The sequence below is a fragment of the Cylas formicarius genome, unplaced genomic scaffold (genome assembly GCF_029955315.1).
Source record: "Cylas formicarius isolate icCylForm1 unplaced genomic scaffold, icCylForm1.1 PGA_scaffold_8__14_contigs__length_24414737, whole genome shotgun sequence".
In the NCBI taxonomy this organism is placed as follows: Eukaryota; Metazoa; Arthropoda; class Insecta; order Coleoptera; family Brentidae; genus Cylas; species Cylas formicarius.
Window position 1 is genome coordinate 14253735 of NW_026844361.1, and position 24015 is coordinate 14277749.

Sequence of the window (24015 nt, forward strand, 5' to 3'; positions counted from 1 at the left end):
CGTAATTTTTAGCGCTCATTTTGCTTTCACTTCAAAACCACTGACTTAAAAGTGGCGTTGTTTGTTTAAGCGAAATTTGATATAAGCTGACTTGCTTAAATATTGATAATTAAGGATTCTACCTGCAGTTCTAAATAGTGATTGATTAAAGTGTATAGAGACTTATTTGACATAGTTTAATGCTTCTAAAACTGCATTATTTTTTATCGTTCACATAAAGGGTCTCAAAAGGTTTTCATTTTATTTCTATTACTCTTAATAAGATAAAAAAAAAATAAATGAAAGTGAAAGAAGAAACTAAAAGAAAACTGAAAAAATACTATGTGTACTGAGACATTTTTGACCGACTGTACATGACAGCCTTATACGACCAGTAACAAAAATTTGATTAATTAAAGTTATAACTATTTCTACAACAATAACTGGCTACATATTTAATTTTATCATTCGGTGATGTTTGTACTTCTTTAATTATTTTTGGCGATATTTGACCTATAATTGAAACTAATTGCTCAGAAACGTTTATAACATAGTTTCAATTTCCTTTAATCCCCAAAAGCCGTAAAGGTCCTTTCACCCTTTGATTCACAGGCACCATTTAATGCGAGTTTAACAATCAGCTAAGATGTGATCATTAAGGGGTAAATAGGTAAATCCCGGTAATATTAATGTTCTATAATTGTACTGTACGCGTATATATCGGAAATTTACTAGTCCCGATTTGGTTAATTTTGTGCGACGATGGATAAGTCGCCTGACGATTTAAGAAGGACTAAGAAAACCCAGTCCGCGTACTATCTGCTATTTTTCAATGGGGCGTTTGATGGATACGATTTCGAGATTTGCCAGGAGAACGAGTTTGAGTCCGTCCCTGGCTTAAGTGAGAACATCGTGAAATATAGAATTGGAGGCATTTCGGCGGAAGCTCAAATCGTGTTTCAGTCAGGTAAGGGATACTATTTTGAGCAGAATTTAGTCTCAGACAACAGCAACTTTAATTAAAAAAACGAACGAAATTCAATGAAAAATTTTAAACTTTTAATTTTATAGAAATCAAAACAGGGTTTTTTGACTGATCACTATGGCAACGGATTAATTTTAATGGACATTTTTGACAGTCTGGTTTTCAATTGTTTACATGATAATTTTGATACATTTCAGTTACAAAGCTAGGATGTCTTCTATATTCTTTAGACACCTACCTTCTTGTAGTTTGCGATGCTTAGGAGTTTTCGCAGCTCTTTCATTCGCAAATTTTATGTCAGAGAATTGCTATCATACATTTCAAAAAAATATTCTTTCAACTGCGTGGCTGTGAAGTTTGATAAAACTGTGAAAACGCTGTCCTTGTAGTCTTCGTAGGTCTTTTTTGGCATACTGAACCCATAGTCTTCAAGAATAAGCGCCAGTTCTTCTACAGAATCGTCGAAATCATACGATCTTTGTGCGCAAAATGTTGTGGACTGCTTACGTAAGATGGACTTCGATTTCCTAGTATTCGCAAAACTGAAATAATTTTCAGGTTAGAGTTTCACTCAGTTGCCATGGTAACTAAATAAATAATAAATCGGACACACCTTCTATGTTTTGCTGGTACTTGATGAAGAGCAAAACTGGCGTTATTGGAAACCGAAAAATAAATTTATTAATTATTTGATTGATATTTGAATGAATCACAAAAGGAACGGAATGTTTTTGTGCAATTTGACGATAAATTGCAACAAAAGTTAAAAGTTACGGAATTGTGGTTTAGCACTGTCGAAGGCAGAAGCTTTAATTTTTTCTTTGCACACAATTATCTAGAATAGGGTTCCTTAAATATCTAAAGCAAGCCAATTACTTTTGCGTATTATAGAATTATGGCCGTTATACCTGTTCTATGGTAGTATTCTATAATTGATGTTGGCGATTGAATTTCGATTGCGAAAACTGTCCGGAAAGGAGAAAGATGCGGGAAATACCTGATCAATATGGTTCCCAATGTAATTTTAGTTTATTTGACATTTTCAGATGACCTAATTGAAGTCGAGCAAAAGTTATTGAAATTGAAATTTGCCTATTACCAGTTACGCCTCGCCATAAGTAAACAGGTAAGTATCAACTTACTTTAAAAAAAAGGTACTAAAATATTTATACAGGGTGTTTTCTAATTAAAGGCAAATATTTAGGTGGGTGATTTGTGATAACATTTTAAGAAGGGACCTTGATATGATCCTGTCCCGAGCGTTATAACTTTTGAGATACAGGGTGTCATATTTTCAACCATTGTTATTATAGTTATCCAAATTATACAAACACACAAATTTGGGGTAGTAATAGGGCCCTCCCTTTTTCTGTTAGTATGCCGTTTTCATTTAGAAAATTTACAAGCAAAACAGTGTGTTGAAGACGCTTAATACATTTCATATCAACATTTTATGAAGTTCTTAATTTGCACGTCTACCTTTATGGTCACACTTCCGATGAATACATTGCTTCCTGGGGTGTTCCTCAAGGCTCAACATTATGACCATTATTATTCAACATTTTCGTTAATGACATTGGTGGTTTTTTGATATATGCGGAAGATGTAATTTTTTTTTTAATTTAAATTGTCTTACTCTCCAGCGAAGTGTGAAGCATATCAACAATTGGCCTCAAAATGATAATTTGAGTGGAGCTGTGAAATATGACATGAATTTTTTTGATAAAACTCGTAATTATCCTTTGTTCCTCATGTTTATAAGGTAAAGTCTGTTCATAGATATAAGAAAGTGACTAACTGATACGAATTAAGGAAAAACCCGGGCAAGCTGGCCCAACAGGTCCGTAATTGATTAGAATTTAATTATTTGGGGTTTTGTTAGGAAAGATTTATTACTTAAAATTATTCACATAATATATCAGTATCACTATCGCCATCATCGCCTGTTCTAATTATTATTTGTTCTATATTATTTGCAATATGGATATACGATTGTTCTGTGTTTTGGATTGCTGCTTTTGTGTCACATGAGGAAGGAGTTTTAGTCAACTGTCTACTGTGATAACTGGCATTGTCCATTACAATTACGCTATTAGGAGGAATGTTTGGAAATAGTTTTTAAACCTACTTTCAAATAAATCAGCGGTGGTGTCTTCATGGTTATCCAGAGAAGAATCTTTAATATTTTTCGCAGACAGAGAAAGTCCATTTGGAATCCCACCATCTTTAGATCCAAAATCTAAAATAGTTATTCCTTTACCTACTTTTGATGGCGCTTTTTTTACACTTATCAGTTGAGTCGACCCAACCCTTTTCTGCGGTATCATAAGTGTCGAACCAGGTTTCATCCAAGTAAATAATTTGCCTTTGTTGTTCTCTAGAAATCCTAATTTTTTCTAGATATTGCAGTCACCATTTCCGAATTCTAAAAGATTCCATTTTTGTCAATTTTTTTAAATCTAAAACCCATGTGTTGAACATAGGTTCTGCCACTTTTAACACCAGTTTCATCTTTTTCAAGCCTCCTAATTAAGGTATCTAATGCAGGCACGCTTTGTTCCTCGTATTATTGGTAAATGTATGCCGTATTATATCTTGATCACTTTCATCTACACTCGAGAAAATGTCAGCATCGCTTCTTTTTTTCCTCGCTGAAATGGGATTATTCACAATTTTCCATACAGTTGATGTTGGAATTTTCGTCAATGTGGCCGTTTCTTCTAAAGATGCTTGCTTGCCGGCACCACATTCAATGAGAGTCAAATAAACATTGTTTATAACTTCCTTCGTCTCAATAGAATAGTGTTTTATACATTTGGGAGGGAGCATCTCCTGAGATACACTTGACTCGCACATATTTTGCATAATTCGCACACGATTCAACACACGCTGTATTACACACGAAATAAGAATGATTACTAATAAACTTAAACTAAGTAGTATACCAGACAGACCAAAGAATATTAAACGCAGGCAGGTATAAAATTATTTTTTATTTTTACCTGACTTTAAATTCGCAATATCGCAATTCGTAATAATCTTGTTGCATTGTATGTTAATGACCACCCTTGGATAATCTTATTCAAAAGCAATTGGTCACTTTCTTATATCTATGAACAGATCATACCAGCAGAAACCTCAAAAAGTTATGAATTTATCGTATGCACTGGAAACTTCAAAAATACAAATGTGATAAAAAATTATATAACTCACACGTCGTTAAATTTTTTTTATAAGTGAGAACGGGTATATCCCCCACAAGCTTTTCGTATACGATATTATTATACCTTTGTCTTTATTTAAAATTTTAAATAACTTGTTTGATTGCTCTGACCTATTAAATAGACCAAATTCTCTGGTTTCCCCTATTAACTCTAGACATAGTAACATTCTTTCTGTACACACCAGGAACAAATATTTGAAAATTAAAAAAAAACGTTATTGCTCCATTAACTATAATTATTAATTTCAGTCTTTTTCTATTGTCTTGACCTTTTTATTAGAGGTAGAGAGAGAGTTAGAGTTAAAGAGAGATATTAAGCTAGATTTTTAGGTTATGTTTCGGGATATCATCATTATTTCAGTTGCGCTTTTGCTTGTTAGGTAGAAATAAACACGTTTCTACTTTTTGTTTTATTAAAAATTTTCTTAACAAACGGTAAAGTTTCTTAATATTTGCTTTCATTCAAGCTTCAGGTTAATATTGCCTTCTGTAAAGATTTTGAAAATATTATATTTTTTTTACATTGAAACCGAAAAATCGATAGAAAGATTTGACGGGCTCGGTAAAATTTCTCTCATTTCTATCCAAACAAGTGTCTTTGTTTACGTGTACTGCGAATGCCAATTTTGATGTAACTGTTGTTAAATACAATTTAGTTACTTAATGTAAAACAAAATTGTTAAGCAAATAGTTAGAGTACTTGACCATTGTGTTAATTATAAAATATGTTCTCCAGATACAAAAGCAACCCAGTGGAGCGGAACGCAATCAGCTAGAGTCTACTGGTCTTAGCAGAGACGACAAACAGGAAATTAGCACAGACAAAAGTATTTCGGAGTCCCAAAGTTGGGGAAATATAACACCCCAGGTTAGTCAGTTAAGTTATAGTCTATTTCAGAAAGGCATGGTATAATAAAACCTCATTGAGTAAAGTGACTACATAGTGGTCAAAATTATTTGGTATTGATTTTTTTACAAATATTTTCCATTTTGATTCTCTCCAAGTGCTCTTTGGTACTAATCCACATTTTTCGGTTTATGTTATTGCGTCTAATTTTGTTTTTTAATTCGGGCAATAAAATTTCCATAGGGATAGTTTGCTTACTAATTGTTTTTTTGTGAGCCAACTTCAAAATGAAGGTCATGCTAAGAAACAGTTTCGATGGTAGTCTAATGTTTTTGTGTTGAAAGTAGCCAAGCGTTTGGCACCCAACCTTGCCTCGAACAGCAGTGTAAAATGGATATTTATTTTCCTCTAGATGCAGGTACACCGTGTACCAAATAAAACGATCCACTATGCGATCTGGAAACTCATAGTTTTAGCACAAAATTTAGCACAAAATTTTCTTGGACTCTCCTGAGGATTTAAAATATTATAATTCTGTTGATACGAGGTGTCCCAAGAGTGTCCTCTCGATATCAACTTTGTTATTTTAAATGGAACACCCTGTATATATCGCCATTTTTGGAATCCTTGATTAAAATAAAGGTCATTTTCTTAAGAAATTCCTATTCGAATTTTGCATAGTTTAGGCAGAAATTGATCCTGGTATTGCAACCAAAATTTAACCGCAGACTGAGGAGATGATATACTAATCAATCAGTTTGACAGATGCGCCTCAGGGTGCCCCGAATAGGTGGTGCCGTTTTGGCGAATTTAATTAATAAAATCTCAAGATTTTCACAGGGTTCGTTTATAATTATTTATATATTATATTATATTATTATAATAAATATTTTAAATATTTGAAGCAGTTCTAGTAGTTAGGAAAAAATTTAAGGTTCATTTACTGGAATTACAAAAATCTCTGTCCTAAACAAATTAATATTTTACCAATAATTAATTGTTAGACTCTTATTATTATTTTGGATTGTTGTTTCATTATTGTAAAATTCGGTTAATGTTGAGGAGCTGAGATCATGATCTTAAGCTAGACTTCGCTGTTTGAGGTGTGTAACTTAGTTTGTATTAAGTAATTTTGTCTAAATCTTGTGCAATAATTTAAAATATCTCAATAATGACTATTATTATTATTATCGTTGTTAAAAAAATTGAAACAACCAAACGAAGCATTTCATTTTGTTAAAAGAAACTTAACATATTGAGAATTTTCTATTTTTATCGACATAGTCTATAAATAGGTTGAGCTCAAATTAAGCTTAACCTGTTTGAACCAAGTATTACCATGCGAAATTTATTACTCTACGCTTTTCTGAAATAGCCTATAGGATCCAATGAAATGTACAAAAACAATATGTTTTAGACGAAGATGGAAGACAAGGAAGTTTCCAGGTCTGCGGTTTGGGACAAGAACTCGGATCAGGTTAATTTTGATTTATTCGCATACTAAGCGGCACTAAACCCAGGCTATTTTTAGGAAAAGGAGTCGCAAAGTCGATCGGCTACTCCGAGTGAGAACACTCCGGAGTCGTTGAGATGGGGAAATAACTCCGATCAGGTTGAAAATGTCTGTTCAAAATTTGTTAAACATTAAAGTGACGCGTTTTCGTTGCAGGATGAAATCGATGAAAACTTCAGTTCTGAATTGCAAGAGGACAGAAAAAAGTTGATCGTTTTTAAGAATATTTATAAAGGTGAGTTTTCCTTCATGTGTGATAATTACGCAGGGGCTATATTTTTGAAAAGTCAAATCTTTGAACTGGAAGAAAATAAAAGTGTGGTTAAGCGTTCCAATGACATAAATTCATTGTTTTTATTTTTTTTTTAATTTAAAACTAAGGCTCGCTAGGGAATGGGAAAGTGGATTAAAGTAAGTACCAAGAAAATTTAAATTTCTTTGAAATTATTTTGACTTTGACTTTGACTTTGAATGTTTAGGCTGTAACGTTAAACAATTTTTGTTTTTCAAAAAAGTTACAGATACTGCAATACTATTTACATATCTTCTGGATTCCTCCTGCATCCGTAGTATAATAATAATAATAATAATAATAATAATAATAGTAATAAATGTCTTTGTTGAATTAAGTAAATACTCTTTTTATACAGATATTTCATATTAGTTGAACACTAACGCCTCTAATAAAGTTATTGTGTTAAAGTATAGTGTTGTTGTTATTGTGCGCCGTGAAAGCGTATTATTTAACATTTTAAATTCATTTGGTAGATTATTAAATACTCTTGATATTATGCCTTCTAGTAATTATAAATTCTTGTTATTTGTAATTTTTCCTAAGTTTCTCTGGTATAGTCCGACACACGATAATTGATCATGACTGTAATAATCGTAAGCAATTTTGGGCCAATAAATCAAACCGGTCCAGGAAAATTGAAACACAATAGTCACAATAGTTTGAGTTGTACTACTACCATGATTACGCTGTCCTAAGTTGTTTCTATAATTGTTTTCCACAGTGACAAAATCTAAAATCTAAAGGGTAAATTATCGGAAAAAAGTTTTATCTTACTGCTCTGAAAACGTCAACTAGTTGTTTTTTGTATCTTTACCTTGCTCATAGTTGTTACATTTTTAGCTAAAGCTAAATTTGCTTTTTATTGTTTTATTGCTCCGTTTATAATCGGCCAGGCAAGTCATGATCATTTGTCGTGTGCTGATGTATACTTTGGACAATCAACAATCCTCCAACAGGTTTAATGAATAAGCAACGTAGTGTATCTTTTGTTTAGTCTGAAGTAAATAATAACGGCAAACGAGTTATAATTTAATTAATAAAATAAAACTCCGCTTCATAAAATTATTTTGCATGATTACAAATGATGATGTTGATGGATGTATAGTTACTCTTATTAAAAATACGTAATCGAAGTTTAGACGAAAAAACCCAGAGGTTGAACTAATCTCAAGTGAAAAATCTTAACCTTAAATATCTTATAAGTTACTCTAGCAGATATTTGCTGTTACTCAGATACTTAAAGTGCACACGTCCGTGAAGCTTTAGCTGAAAAACAATGATATTTGGATCTTAACATAAACATTCTTTAAATATTGCTTTAATAAACCTTCAAAAGTTAGGTTCTGTTCATTATTTGTCGAACAACTAATAGCGCTTATAGGTTATGTTTCCCCATAGTAATGCGCAAGTCTTTCTCTTACTTTTTTGACACAGTTGACACTTATGTCAAGAACGATAAATGTATTTACTCTCGCAACTCGTTCACGGTATAATTATTTTAGAAGTCGAAAATTAAATACAAGGTAGTCCATTGGTGTGACATTCAATTGCTATTTGAAAGCAACACGTACGCAAAGCTATATAAAAAACAGTTATCAAATTTTAGTAAGTTTTCAAAACATATTTCGCTTCGCAAAAAAGTAGCACTCTCTCGCGAAAACGGCATCTTTCTGTCTAAAATGGGACACCCAGTATTTTCGGCTGCAAACAATTTCAACGGATAATAAAGGCTTTTATTACAGAGATGCTTGAAAAGGACAACGACAATGAGGTGTCTCAAGAGTTTTGGCGATTCGTGGAAAATATAACGAAAACCCAAAGAAAAAATACTCGACATCAGTTGAAAGCTGTCACTAAAATTGACAGCACGGATCATTACGAAGGCGACAAGGTATTTAATTACACACGAAAGACTTCAAAGAAACTTCCACAGGCTACTATAATACTATTTATTACAAATCTTCTGAATCCAGAAAATATATAAACACTAAAATAGCTTAGCCCTAAAAAAAATAACCAAACCATGAGGAATAACTATAATTTATGTAGATGGCAGTTTGATCCTTCATTGACCGACCACAGAACTATGATAATACATTATTAAGTAAATGCAACATGAATGGAAAAAATAGTTTTACTGTATTAAATAAGTATTAGATTAACATTAGACGTAATTCAAGACTTATTTGGGACACATAATTTGACATTTATCTTGTCCACCAAAAGCTCTCTAGTTTCAATTCCTTTGCTGAATATAATAATAACAATAATAATAATAATAATAATAATAGTATAATCGGTTTCTTCGGCTTTGATCGTTTAAAATCTTAACATTTCAACTCCTATAATATCCAATAATCGATGTCAAAAATTACCATTACAAAGCACTGTAATCACGGTTACATAATATTCTTCATAGTAAACTCTGGGTTTGAATGGGCCCATATTTAGCGTGTTGCAGAAGTAACTTAGATTTTAGGATTATATAACTTTTTGATTCATGAAACATACGTTCTCCAAGAGCTACTTCAAATTCTGCGAATTTATTCTATTATTTAGACCGCCAACAACTCCGGGATGACTGAAATGTGTGTATACTGTGGCACAACACCAACCAACGACGTTCCCACTTTAACTATCCTATAGATAAGAGACTCGAAAGTTGACTTAAACTGTGACCTACTTGACGAATTAATGGGGTGTGCGCTGAGTTTCGAGGACCAGAAGTTCGATAAAACTCTCTCGTTGCTTTTGAGATAAATAAATAAAACTTTTAGTCACTTAGCACAACTTAACCTTTGAACGGTACTTCTGATACATATACGTAGTAAAAAAAATGTAAGGATCAAAAATTTATTTAATCAAAGCCGGTTCATCCTCTTTCATTTCATTTCAGCTCATTTAAAACTGCCATGTGCATCTCTAAGTATACACAGTGACTTTTCTTAGGGTGCCACGTGTATATACATGGTATATACATGTAACTACTAATATTGTGCCGCGTATATCCTACAGTAACACACTTTACGTGCTTTTCTTATGAGATATAGTTTGGCGTGGCGTAGGGGAATATCAAAGCGTTTTTAGCGCTAACTTTTAATAATTTCATTTTTTTATACAATCATTTAATTGTTTAGCTAGCACATTATTTTGAAATAAAACACGGTTGAGAGTTTGAGCATATATCTAAATATAAAAAGACATAATCGAAATAAAGAAAACACGCACACGAACACTTTGAACAATAAACGATAAAACAATAAATTCAATCATTTTAGGTACAGCATTGTGTTTGTCAAAAAAGCAGTCTAAGCATAGAAACTTTTCAATGCATAATTGTCATTCAGTGCTAACTTGTTTAGTTTCTTTATTTGTTTAATAGCACAAAACACATCGGCTTTCTTTTCCTACTTGGATAAATTTATGGAACTGTTCAGGTGGGCGATCAGGAACAGTATTTTTTTCCCCCTTAGACAACATTTTCAAGCATAATTTCTCCTTGAAATCAATAATACTGCCTTTTTTATTCGTTTTTCTTGTATAAATAATGCTTACAACACTTTTGCCCGTAAGTAATTCAAATTCAACCTTTTTATACCACTTGACGCTGCGTCTAACGGATGTAGAGTAGGATGATAACTGGTCTGAAACATCAATAAAACTTTTTGCCTTATTATAGTCAATCAGAGCGTCAGGCTTCTTTTTAGCTCAAATTCTTCCAGAAACTCCTACAAGATTTGCTCGATGCCATTGGCCTCTTTACCTTTACCTTTTTTAGTTTAGTGAAGAAAACTTCTTTGGAGATGCCTTTTCGATTTTTATATAGTGTTCCTATTAGGTGTATCTTTCTATATAAAAGCTTTTCTGCCAATTATACCCTGGTGTCCCAGTTAGTTATCTGTATACAGGGTCGCTCCTTTGTCGAGACAATCCGACATTAATTCAAAAACAACTTTTGTTACACATTCCTTCAGTTTTTTCTGCGCCACAAGAAATTTTGCATTGATACGTATAATCACCAGAAAGACAGAGCTTGAAAAGCTTTATGTCAAATTAATGCCTCTTTCCTTTCACATATTGACGAAATTTGAGACGCCTTGTTTCGTCAATGGACAAATTTTCATCCGGTACCACAACCCTTTTGAATTTTTCGTTCAGCGAGTTTACTATGGGTTCAATTTTGTGAAGTCGATCTCCAGGTTGACATAAATCATTATCGGCGAAGTGCCACATCGTTAGTAAAAGTTCAAATCTATTTCGGGATATATATCCAGCTGCTCTGATTCAAACCCATCCATATCAAAATTCCCAAAAAACAGTACATTTCGTCCGCGTTAGTCTCCTTCCATTTGTTTACACGCGAAGATGGGGCAATTGTTTCTTCAGTAATACCTTGCATAATGATCTGGTCTGCGTATATATTGGTTTGTTCGACAATAATGTTTCCAACCGCGTCATCCACAAAAAGTCAAAAATAAGCGAATTCATTTTCATTTTTTAAATTTCATACTTCCTGCGTCAGGCCTACATCTTCTTGAAAAGTAAAATTTCGCGTATTGCCAACCACTATTCCCCGATCGTTAATCGTAAAATTATTGCTCTCGTCGTCGGACAAATTTTCATGTTCTATTTCAAACTGAGATTCTGATGGAATCGAATCATCTGAAAATTATTTACGAAAATAGGAACCTATATGTTGCCTTTATTTTTTCAAGTAAATACCTCTAGTCGTTTTCCGAGCTCGTTTTGGCAAAGTGTCGTTCTCATCATCAAATAAATTTTCTGTTTCTACTTCATATCGAGACTCTAAATAAAAAAAACAGTATCGGAAAATGGGTAAATCGCGGGTTTTACAACCACTTACTTTTCCTACCTGGGATGGCAGTACTACTTCGGTACTGGAGCTTTCCAACTCATATTCAGGATCCCCATCAGACTCTTCCTCCCATAGTCTGCAATCTAGACTGTTCATTTTCATACGATCCCATTTCTATGAATCACACCAAATCACCATACAAACAACACAAGTCACTTATAAACTGCACTGCACCAAATTCATTATTCACAAGTTCACAATGAGTCCGATAGACAAGAATAAGCCTGCTTAACCGTGTATATCACGATATACATATGGCGCAGAATATGTTTTTTTAACTCTACGCCACGTGTATATTTTTTATACACTAGGTTTTAATAACAAAAAAAACAACAAACATTTCGATTATATGATATTGTGTTAGGAGGCTATGTGTGGCCTATGTGAACCCCTCAATGATTTTGGGGCGGTAATCCAAGTGTTAACCTGTTTTGCTTATGCCTTACGGTATTAGTCCAACCTCACTTTTCTTGAAGATTATTTAGTTTGGCATAAGAATCTTGCATATGATATGATATATGATAATAGTGCATATGATAACGGGAATTTTTCGTTAATAAGTAAATAATATCTATTAGTGGAGTTTCCTACTACAACATATAAATTTTTATTTCATGCTTAATAATTTTAGGTTATACTGGGCAAAAACGGCACAAAAGTCTCGAAATCTTTATTCGCGACAATTAACTGGAGCAAATATACCAGCGCTACGAGAAGGTTGCTCAGCGCGTTCTTCAGTCGCAAAGTAATGGCGACACATTCTTTGACTGGGAAACCAAGCCCGGCCTTTCTAGATACCAAGGAAGCGAAACTACAGTAAGTTGAACCGAAATCCGATTTTTAATGAAAATCTACGCCAATATTCGTTTTAGATTGGACCCGCTTATCGTAGGGGACATCATTGAGATTGTCTGCAGGAAATGCAACGTGAACAAATCGGAAGTGAGGGGCGCTATCACCTCAAAATGTGCGGACGAAAACAAACTTTATAAAAAATCAGAACGGCTCAAATGTAAAAGTTAAAAAATAGTCGGTTGTTAGGATAACAACGTATGTCTGTGATAAAAATACAACATAAAAGGCTCTCGACAAATATATTTTTAATTAAATTTATCACACTTGACCTTAAAGTGAGAGTAACATTTCGGCTCTCCGGATTTCACCGGAACCATTAAGTAAAAATAATATATTAAATAAATACCCTTATACACATTTAATAAAATAATTTCTTTTCTTTCTTTTCTTTTCTTTTCTTTTTGATCTTATAATAGGTGTCTCTGGATATTTTGAGTTAAACAAAGCTTAAAAGTTCTCGTTTTGTATCCATATTCAACTAAAATTAAAATTTCAATTCTCTGGATTTAGTTTTCTTTACTGACAGCATTGTAATTGTAACAACTTTTTATGCGTGAAATTTGACACAGAATGCGAAAATAAATTTAAAAAAGGAACATGTATTTACGCAAGAGAAAATTTCAGTTGCTTTATCTATGAAAGCTTTGGTGTTGGTTACTTCAGGTTTAACTTTTGTAATTATTAAAATTCTATGTAACAACAGTACAACAGTTGAATAATTGTAAATTAAATAAAGCAGAGATTTGAGTGGTAATAATTTTCAACTGGTTTTAGTTTTATATCGGTTACGAAGGTTTTATAAGTTAGCTTTTTGGTTAGTTTATATAACTTAACTTTTATAAATCTCCTCACCTTAGGTTTTATGGCAAAAGCAATATAATAAATATTATTTTTATATTTATTTTGTTTATAATTATATAACATTCACTTGTCCAACAGGAAAGCATTGATAATTCAAAAACAAAAATACGACAACTACAACACTCCTTAAACTAATTATTTTTAATTAGGAAACATGGAGGGAGTCTAATCATTTTTCATATTGTGCTATAAATTATCAAAAGAACATCATTTAAGTGGGAAACAAATCTCCAAATAAAACAACTTCATTGCGTGCAGTCTCCTAAAGTTTTAGGTCCAAGTCAAAACATAACTTTTATTAAAGTCATCAGTCATTTTTATAAATCTGATTTCGATTTCAGAAGTTAAATACGGGATTGCATTTCTTTAGCAACAAAAATCTAACATCTACTCCATCAACTTATTGATTTCAATATCCGCGTGGTCTACGGAAGAATATGTAGAATAAATCTTCTCTGGGACTCGCTTTAAATTTGAGCCTGTTATGGCTCGATGCGCAAAAACCACCGAAATCGAGTTACACACTGCGCCATCTATTCGATGTACTTCGAACCCAGATATTTTAAAGCTCAACTGTTATGGCATTGATGTCGCCAGGCGCGCGATCGCGTGTTTCGATTTCATTTTAAAGGTTTTAGATGGGTTGCACAGATGACTTGAGGTTTGTGTATATGTCACCGTCACTGTCCGTTTTCAACTGCATATACTGTTTCAATGATTAATGATTAATGAATTATTAGCTTTGTCAAACGTACTTGCGAAAAGGACCGAATCATTTCAATCAATCGTTCCTTTCAATAATTTTTGTTGTCAACATAAGCACGAATAGTTCCTAAATCGCAACAGTTGGAACGACGAATTCAGATTCATTTGAATTTGAATTATTAGATGTGTTTGCTTTTTATTGAATCATGATTTTAAGAAATTTGTTTATAAACTATGGTAATATTATTGCCGACATTCAACTTTCTTTCTCTGCCTTTCTATTTTTGTTTGTATTTATTACTGTGGTTTTTTAGGTACTGGATCTGTGGTTTTGGGAAGCTGCTAATATGGCAAACATAATCAAGAATGTTATAAAACCCAGAAAATTTTTGCAATGTAAATTAAGTGGTAATGTGGCTAGTCTTCATACAAGGTAAATTACCATGATTTGTTAAATTCAGTAAAAAGGGTCGAATAATGTTATATAATTGTACAGGTTATGCTGTCGGTGGTGTTTTATAAGTTATTGAAAATGATAATACTAAACTGGATTTTGTAGTAAGGCCGTCAGCGCCACATGGTATGCGGACGAGGAGTATTTCAAATCTTTTAACGGGCCGGTGATGTATCCCGATGAACTGACGAAGCGGATACTTCCACAGCCGTGGAACGCAAAGAAGCCGCTCCTTGTAAAGGAAGTAAAAAATATTACCCTTAATTTTGGGCCTCAGCATCCAGCCGCTCACGGCGTGCTCCGACTGGTACTCGAGTTAGATGGGGAGGTTTGTGAACAACACATTATGTTACAAATTAATAGTAGAGAATTGTAGACTGTGAAAAGGTCTGATCCACATATTGGTCTATTACACCGGGGTACTGAGAAATTAATCGAGTACAAGACTTACACACAGGCCCTCCCATATTTTGACCGCCTGGATTATGTTTCCATGATGTGCAATGAGCAATGTTTTAGTTTAGCCATAGAAAAGCTTCTCAATGTTGACGTTCCTCTAAGGGCCAAATATATTAGAGGTTCGATAATTTGTTTCGTGGAGGTCGAAGATTGATTAATTTATATTTCAGTGTTGTTTGGAGAACTTACTAGGATTTTGAACCACATCATGGGTATTTGCACCCACGCTTTGGACGTTGGCGCCATCACGCCTTTCTTTTGGCTCTTCGAGGAACGAGAGAAGATGATGGAGTTTTACGAGAGAGTTTCCGGTGCTCGTATGCACGCCGCTTATGTGAGACCCGGAGGGGTAGCTCTGGATTTACCTTTGGGACTGATGGACGATATTTACGAATTTGCCTCGAAATTTGGCGAAAGGTTGGACGAGGTGGAAGATATGTTGACCTCGAATAGAATTTGGATTCAAAGGACAGAGGACGTCGGGGTGGTGACAGCCGAGGACGCGTTAAATCTCGGTTTTAGCGGAGTAATGTTGAGAGGATCGGGTATCAAATGGGACTTGCGCAAGTCTCAGCCCTATGACGCTTATGATCTGGTGGATTTCGACGTGCCCATCGGTACCAAGGGTGACTGTTACGACCGATATTTGTGCCGGATGGAAGAGATGCGTCAATCTCTGCGCATAATCGACCAGTGTTTGAATCAGATGCCTCCCGGTGAGGTCAAAACAGACGACGCGAAAATAACGCCTCCCAGTCGAACTGAGATGAAGGTAAATATAGAGATTATCTTCGCAGGAATTATAGTGATGTTTTTCTTATGGAATCCCATATATATTCTTATTTTCTAAAGACATTTGGTGTAACCTAGGTTAAACTCAATAGTTTTGAAATATTTTCCATTTTGCAAAAAAAAATGCATGAATTGAAAGTTCCTTTGATGCACAATTATTATTTTTAGCAACAATATTGCATAAAACTAAGATTAAACTGCTTAAGTTAATACACTTAGTTACCGCTATATGGGGCGTCTCAATTATTAGGGTGAAATAAAATTTCAAAGTACAATTTCTTTTTTTAATTGAGGGCCCATATTTCTTTTATTTTACGCCTTCCTGACATCAATATAAATATGTCCTATGGAATAGGATAAAATTATTTATTAACAAATTTGTTCTTTTCAGACAGTATAGCACTATAACCATGAATTGTTTCATATTGTTATTATTAAAGAAAAAAGAGAACACAACTTGCAATTTAAAGCACTAGATGGCGCTAACAATCCAAAAGTAGTTATTGTTATGTGTCAATTTGATATTTGTGTTATATGAATTTTTCTAGAGAAAAATTGATTGCCATCTATAATTTTAATAATAACCACTCTCATTGTACATAGACTAGAAATGTGTGTTGACAAAAATGAGGGTTAATTTTTTTTCTCAGAAATGCTAATATCTGTTTAATAAATGAATAATTGTTCCAGTTAATTTATATAATTGCCATTGATGTGAAAATACAAATTAGGCCATTCTAAAATTGCTTAAAATAATAGTATTTTCCACTTAAATCGTCTTTTGGTTAGTTTGTTTGTTGTTTTTACTCAAACAAAAATGAAACCATCTTGGATAATAGTAGTTTATAATAAAAGGAAGGAAGCATTTGGTATTAGGAACATAGTAAAATAAGAATGTTTCTGTGTTTCTCGCCAATATTTGAGGCACCTTGTATTGGACCTGATTAACTCTACACACTTATATTTTAGATAAAATTCAGCCAAATGGTGCACAACAGTTTTCAAAAAACTTTGCCATTCACTTTTTTTTTGCACAATACCAAATATTTAAACAAAACTATTAAGTTTTGGCTTAGTCTATGTTTTACAAAGTGTGTTATTAACGGTAGAATCAAAATATAGAGGAATATGTAGGGAGAGCCATAGGAAAAAACATTGTTACTTTCTCCTACATCTATGCACACCATATAACAACTACATCTTATACCTATCTCCAAGAATTCTGTAAATTTTCAAGACCATATTAATATTTTTGAATTTTTTTTTCAAATTTTGTTTATTGATTTTTTATCAATTTTAGTTAAGTATTTTTTTTTTCAGAAAAGGGCATGTTCCACATATTTACATTACAATTTAGCCAAATAGAAAATAAAAACACATTGCTATTCTACAGGGTGATTCATAAAGAACTCATACATACAGTTTCAGAAATAGGGCGCGTTCAAAGTTTAAATTTTATTCTGAATTTTCTAAAGAATTGAGAAAGTTTTAGGTTTTTTTTTTTACTTAAAATTAAGAATTCGAAACTTATTCAGACGCTGCTTCTAGATTGTAGTATTCAATTTTCTATATAAATCATTGAAAGGTGAAAATGTATGGAGAGCGATAAAAAATAATATTTAAGAATAATAATTTTGGCAATGTAACAAAAAAAATCTTCAAACCTAATATTGGAATTGTCCACCATATACATATTAAAATACACTCTGCTAAATGTCTGTGAATGACAAATAAAAGTTCTTTATTATTGCCAGGACTATTCGCGGCTTCTGACGTTTTTTGCAATATTTGATTTGAAAATTTTTATATTATCATCACCAATATTGTTATTGTTAGATTTGATTTATCTAAATAATGCGGTGAAACTAGCGCCCCCAGGAGCTAACTAATGAGAAAATTCAGAATAACCTTTGAACTTTAATAGTACCCAGGGACATTTGTTATAAACATGTTATATTTTATATTGCCTCCTTGTTTTCTAATTTATTATAAATTTGTCGAATATGTCGGAAAGTTAGGCAACCTCTTCGGTGGTGTAAAAACTTTCTCTAAGTTCATGTGTCCGATAAACCTTATCTCACCTAGTGGAATGAATTTGGTTTTTCTATAATATACTTTGTTCGCAGACCTCGATGGAAGCGCTGATTCATCACTTTAAATTGTTCACTCAAGGGTATCAGGTGCCACCAGGAAGCACATATACCGCGGTCGAGGCGCCGAAAGGCGAATTTGGAGTTTATTTGGTGTCGGACGGAAGTTCTAAACCTTACAGGTATCTTATCTAAAGCATTTCTCTGCCTTTATGGTTTAACTTACGTTTTTTTTCAATAGATGCAAAATTAAGGCGCCAGGATTTGCCCATTTGGCGGCTCTAGATAAAGTTGGGAAAAATCATATGTTGGCAGATATCGTTGCAATTATTGGTACTCTAGATATTGTGTTCGGCGAAGTTGATCGATAATGTGTGTCGCACCTAATATAGTTATTATTGTGATTGTATTAATATTCCCGAGAATTAAAAGAAAACTGTAAATATGTTAAGAATTAATTTGTTAGCTTTAAAATAACTTACAGGTGATTCTATTAAATGCCCTTGAGCCTGCGTGACATGATTAATTTTTACAAAACTATTTTTACAAATTTTTAACAACAAACTTCTGTTTTCTATGTGGCTTCTAAATATTTTGTAAGGCGCTATACAAGTTTTGGTAACATGTTTCATTCAAGAGCACGTACATACGTTTCATAATTTTTTAATACTCCTTTTTGTACATCTATTGGCCCCGTTTACAAGGATCATTCGGCCAGTCTTCGCGGTAAATGATGTCTCCACTTCGAACATTTCCAATATACTCGGCTCACCCTTAAAAGTTAAAAATGTTCGCCTCGACGCGTTCTGCTTGCCTACCAAAATTCAATTCTCTACAACCACTATATTCATACTTACCACACCCTTCCAATCAGTCTTAACGAGTTAGAGCAGCAGAAGTGTCTTATCTTTACGTCAACGATGGGCGAATGCTATTAGTCATTTTGTCCATTGTTTGTGAGTGGAAGAGAAGTGCTCATTATTTCAGATTAATTTAGTGGTCTGTGCTTTGTTTGTCGGGGTGTGGGGTGTGGTTTATTTTTGTGATGATTTGGAGGCTAGTTTAATCATCATATTTGTTATTCGGGATTTTCAAAATGCCGGTTTGTTTTACAGATTTTTTTTCAATTTTATCCAAATTCATTGATATTTTTTAGGCATACCATTCAAGTTTTTTGGAACCCAACCAGATTATCGGAAATACGGCAATTTTGCCGTTCAAAACTAACTTTCGGGGTCCAGCGCCACCATTCTCGAGTAACGATCAAGATATTATTGATGAGGCCATATATTATTTCAAAGCAAACGTGTTTTTTCGTACATACGAAATAAAGGTACTTCAAATAATACCTTTGCCTAAGATTTACTTTTAGTAATTTTGATATTCATGCAATTTAACAATTTAGTAGCATTTAAATTTTAAGAATTTATTTGCTATTAAACTACTAAGCAATTGCTTTTAGTCAGAAGCAGACAGATTATTGATATATATCACTTTATATATTACCGAGTGTCTAAAAAAAATCCAAAAGTGTTCCAATAAGAGTCAAGCTCACAATGAAATGTATACTTTGGCCATTTCCCGGTTTGATATTCCTGGAGATGCCGGCTTTCCTCTTAATTCCGTATACAGGTTTGATATCAGTATTCTTTCAATGTTAAAATTTTCATTCCTTTAATTGGGTTTTAGCAAACCTGGATCTGCTAGTGAAGCTGAATTCCTAAAGAGTTATTTAACTCAATTACGACAAGAAGTTGGATCTCGTGTAACAGAAAAAGTGTTTATAGACAATGGTAAACCAAGCAAATGGTGGTTGTGTTTTGCCAAGAAGAAGTTCATGGACAAATCCCTTTCCGGCCCTGGGCAGTGATAATGAGCTAATCATCGTTTTGGTTACAATATGTCTACATTTTAAAGTTTAACTAAATTTAAAGTTTTTAATAAATTAGTTCTCAAATGTCTTTTATTTATAAGTGATTGTTCCTAAGAATTTTTTGAATCTACAGTGTGTTGTGTGTTTGTCACTTTTTAAATATTAAATAATTATAAAAAAAATTAGGGATATTTTAAAAAGGCAGACAAGACTTATAAGCATTTCATTTTTTCAGCACTAATGCTTTTCATCTTTAAACCTTTCAGAGCTCATTTTTTAGAAAAAAAGTTGTGGTATTTTAGAACCTACCAAAACTCACCATAGCTTTACCAATTAATTTTTTTTTACCGATTTGCTTTAAGTTGTAATAGTGAGTGCTTCATTCGCTGTATTTGTGTCGCACGGTTCCTCCGTTTCCGTTATTTACATTGATCGGAGGCTGGATGGGCCCAGCTGGTCAGCGACAGATAGTTATTGTTTGATGTAATAAACCTTAAATCTGCACCGGCAGTAGTCGAGAATGGGCGAATAGCCCTAGTAAATTTGCCCACCTCACGTGAGACGGCAAATTTTCTGTAGCCTGTGGTATATTTGTATGGGGTTATGCCACTAGACACGTAGAGACCCTGCATATGGTGATAGCACGGGAGCCCATGAAGCATGACTGCGGTTTAAGACAATCAACATGGCCACTGACAGATCGTCAATAAGTTTGGATTGGCAGTATTTTGTCAAAAGACAAAGGATCTAGTTAAATGTTCTGTAAAAACGAGATAGGTCTGTGGAAATCGCTGTCTAGAATGAAAATGACACAAAGTAAAATGTTAGTGAATGAAATGTCCTGGCATATTATTAACAATTGGGGTGCTATAAATGCAAAATTAATTTTTAGTCTATATACATTACTATTATTGTCTGGAAGACCGGCTGGAATAAGTGAGTTAAGGTTAATTCAGGGAACTAACAAACTATAAATAACGGTCGGTCGTAGGGTTTGACGTATTTATTTCAGTACAAACTATAAATTACTGCAGTAAAGTAAGTTTCGAAGCTATTAAACTAAAGCGGCCGTTTTCGCGGGGGCGAAAAAAATGTTAAAAGCTTAAGATAACAGGTAGGTAAGATAAGTTAGAAAACATCACAATTTATAACATAAGGCTTAATAAACTTCTAGATTAAATGTATATTTTATTGGATTCATCCCGCCGTGCGCGGACGCTCTGTATAATAAAATAAATAAATAAATAAGTCGTTCTTATTAAATTTCAATTGCTACGGGTCTAAGTACCACATCGCGTTTTAGAAGTCGCTTGACTAGACGAAAATTGTTTGAATTTGGCTACACACACTGATAATCAGAACGATGATTTGATGAATTGAAATATTACACAATGCTGTTGATATGTAGCTTTAGGATACCGAAAGAACACTTTCTAAATCGATAACAATTTTGTACAAAAATTTATTGCAATCTGTCGCGCAAAACAGTCTGTTCACATACATAGATAAGGTCGCACCAAGTCGAGCTTCCTCCTAGATATTGAAACTGGTTTAGTTTTTTTTGTAATTAACGATAGTACATTTGAAGTGATACGACCGAATGCAATTTGTGAAGCAAAATGATCGGTCAACGAGCCTCAAATTACATTTACATTTTTACGACCTACTTAAGTTTACAGTAAGTGCTAACTACCTACTAACCGTAGAAGTTCTTACTTAAAAATGGAAAATGAAATGAGAAAGACTTTGGTGTTGGCATCGGCTTGCAGGCAGGCTTAAACATTTCTCCGAAATTCCTTAATATTTCACATTTTAGCAATGAAATAATATTCATCTCCTTTAAAATTTTATGTTTTATCAAAAACATTATAATCTACAGTATTGCAATCGCAATTTACAATGACCACTACAAATTAAAAACTGAATATTTTTTGCTTTAATGCAAAATATACCGGACAATTGGTTGTCTACTACACTGTTTTCGACTGCTTTACGGGAAGACGTCACTTTTATCAATCCCAATTAAATATAAGGGAATTTGAGCCGCTTCTACTACCATTTAGCTAAAAATAGCTAATATTTATAAAAGATATAGGCAAGAACTGCGTTAAACCAGCAACCATTTATTTTCATTTATGTGAAACGCAGTGAATTTGTTTTTTTTAGCGAGTCAGGTTATTAACGGTGTTTCCAATCCGGATCTGGAAACGGATTTTGAAAAGTCGCAATCGCACGTATTATTTGATAATCAGTACAATTATAAAAAAAACTGTAAAAAACTGTTGGCTATTCTTACAAAATAGTATGAAACCCATTATACGTACTTATATCCCTAATGAAGTGATCACCTCAAACCAACACCTTAGGGTCTTAGATGAAGTATAATAATAATAATAATATTATACTATTTTCATTCGATAACTTTTACAAGAAAGGCAGCACAACGAATTTAAGAGCAAATTTACCGTACCGTACTTGACTGCTATTTGTGCAACTAAATAAATTGATTCATTTCAGTGCCTCTCAGGGAGTGATCTAATTGATAATTATTATACGATACGCTACTGCTTTTTAAAAACATTACAATTTCTTTTGGATCTGGCGATCAAAAATTACGCTTTTTTATTACTTGAATTTTTTGTTTTCCCGAAAAAAAAAATAAACCTACAAATTTAATTTAATTTATTTCGTTATTGGTTGGTTATAGTTTGATTACTTTTCTTCAATACTAAATTTACTTTTGTTATTATTATTACTTGTTCTTTAGTTTTAGTAAAGTAACGCGTTTTGTAATTCAATAAATTTTATTATTGCGAATTGATATTAATTGTTTCAGCCGCTCTTTTTTCAAAAACGAAAAAACAACAATGGGAATATCAATTAATGCAATTACGACGAAGTTTCGTCAAAATCAGCCGATGAATCTGCCCTTAAAATCCTGCCTTCCGTTTCTGCCACTTTCTGCATTTAATACGCGCCGTATATCAAAATTATTTTCTCATTCTCTTTACACATTAACATTTTCGCTATTGTTTAATTTGTCTTTGCAAATGGCACATTAAATAATATAAAAATTCTGCCGAGGAAGCCTGAAAAATATCTTTTCGGACCTCCTCCCGCGCGTTGCGGCAACAGAGAAAAATATGACACAATGATATTATTATATTAAATATAAACCTAAATAAGTATACATACCATGAAACAGATTACATCTTAGCGAACGTATTAACTGGATGTGACATAAAAACCACGGGGGCACCTAAATACGAACACCACAGTTTTTGAAATAAGACTGCGGGAATACTATATCAAAAAATATAAAGGACAAATGGTAGCCTGAAATCCAATTGCGGCAGCAAACGACGTAATCCTTCCTATCGGCGGTCCTTCCTGGTTAAAGCGGTTGAAAAATAAATAGCTGAAATCAAAACGTCCCTTTTTAATGACAACGTAGCAAATGTAACGTATATACACATTACAACGTCAAACATTAATCCATTAAAAGTTTGAACCCATACAAAAAATCATACAAGCTTGGGTATACTGATTTTTTTGTAAATAATTTTTGAAAATAATTCGAAATTAGGACAAAAATCGGAAATTTGGAGTTTTTTCAACTTGAGCATTGGATACATCCTTAAATAAAAATGAATGAATAAATAATAAACGAAATAAATTATTTACTGGAAACGACTAATATATATACCATTAAGTTAATTTTCTCGAAAAGTGCCGACTCGATTTGGTTATACAGTGTGTTAAAAAAGTACGCAAACTAACAAACGATTCCTTGCGCGATTTTAAGACGAAAAATTCATATAAACATAGGTCCAATGCATATTTTTCAAGATACAGGGTATTAAAATTTGTTTTTCCTTTTATAACTTTCATATCACTTTAAATATTTTTATAAAATTTTGTGAACATCGTTTAATTATTGAGAGGCGGTTTTTGAAACAAAAGCTTTTTTTTTATATTTACTTTGAACTGAATATTTTTAAAGAAAAAAGTGGCACGTCACTGCTTTTTCTGAAAACAAAAATTATTTTTAAAATCCCCTTTCAATTTGGAGCAAACTTGCTTTCGTACGACGTACGGTGTTCGCTTAAAACAATAAAATCATTTAAATGCGTCTACTATAACCCAAATGCAATTTTGCAATGTTAATTTTTATGTAAAATCGGCTCCATTTGAAAGTTCGCACGTGC

General features: G+C 33.1%; 4 protein-coding genes across 5 annotated transcripts in view; 3 read left to right on the plus strand and 1 right to left on the minus strand.

Moving 5' to 3' along the window:
* Positions 1 to 741: 741 nt before the first annotated feature.
* On the plus strand, positions 742 to 12823 carry LOC132706463 (protein insensitive-like). The gene is made up of 9 exons (XM_060677811.1): positions 742 to 946; positions 2011 to 2090; positions 4924 to 5055; positions 6452 to 6511; positions 6566 to 6646; positions 6704 to 6782; positions 8585 to 8733; positions 12350 to 12534; positions 12591 to 12823. Exons 1-9 carry the CDS (start codon positions 742 to 744, stop codon positions 12739 to 12741), a joined length of 1122 nt encoding a protein of 373 aa, XP_060533794.1. The 3' UTR covers positions 12742 to 12823.
* Positions 12824 to 14416: 1593 nt separating this feature from the next.
* On the plus strand, positions 14417 to 18377 carry LOC132706414 (NADH-ubiquinone oxidoreductase 49 kDa subunit). The gene is made up of 6 exons (XM_060677744.1): positions 14417 to 14572; positions 14699 to 14921; positions 14970 to 15171; positions 15223 to 15824; positions 17971 to 18116; positions 18176 to 18377. Exons 1-6 carry the CDS (start codon positions 14487 to 14489, stop codon positions 18303 to 18305), a joined length of 1389 nt encoding a protein of 462 aa, XP_060533727.1. The 5' UTR covers positions 14417 to 14486; the 3' UTR covers positions 18306 to 18377.
* A 537-nt stretch (positions 18378 to 18914) lies between these two features.
* LOC132706288 (actin-related protein 2/3 complex subunit 3) lies at positions 18915 to 19894 on the plus strand. Its single transcript, XM_060677540.1, has 4 exons — positions 18915 to 19036; positions 19091 to 19267; positions 19397 to 19566; positions 19624 to 19894. The coding sequence occupies exons 1-4, from the start codon at positions 19031 to 19033 to the stop codon at positions 19802 to 19804; spliced, it is 534 nt and encodes a 177-aa protein (XP_060533523.1). The 5' UTR covers positions 18915 to 19030; the 3' UTR covers positions 19805 to 19894.
* Positions 19895 to 20795: 901 nt separating this feature from the next.
* Positions 20796 to 24015, minus strand: part of LOC132706160 (glypican-6) — a 33281-nt gene continuing 30061 nt past the window's right edge. For both annotated transcript variants that reach the window (XM_060677331.1, XM_060677330.1), the window contains one exon: positions 20796 to 23225. The gene's annotated coding sequence lies outside the window, so the exon portion shown is untranslated. The remainder of the gene's footprint in view (positions 23226 to 24015) is intronic.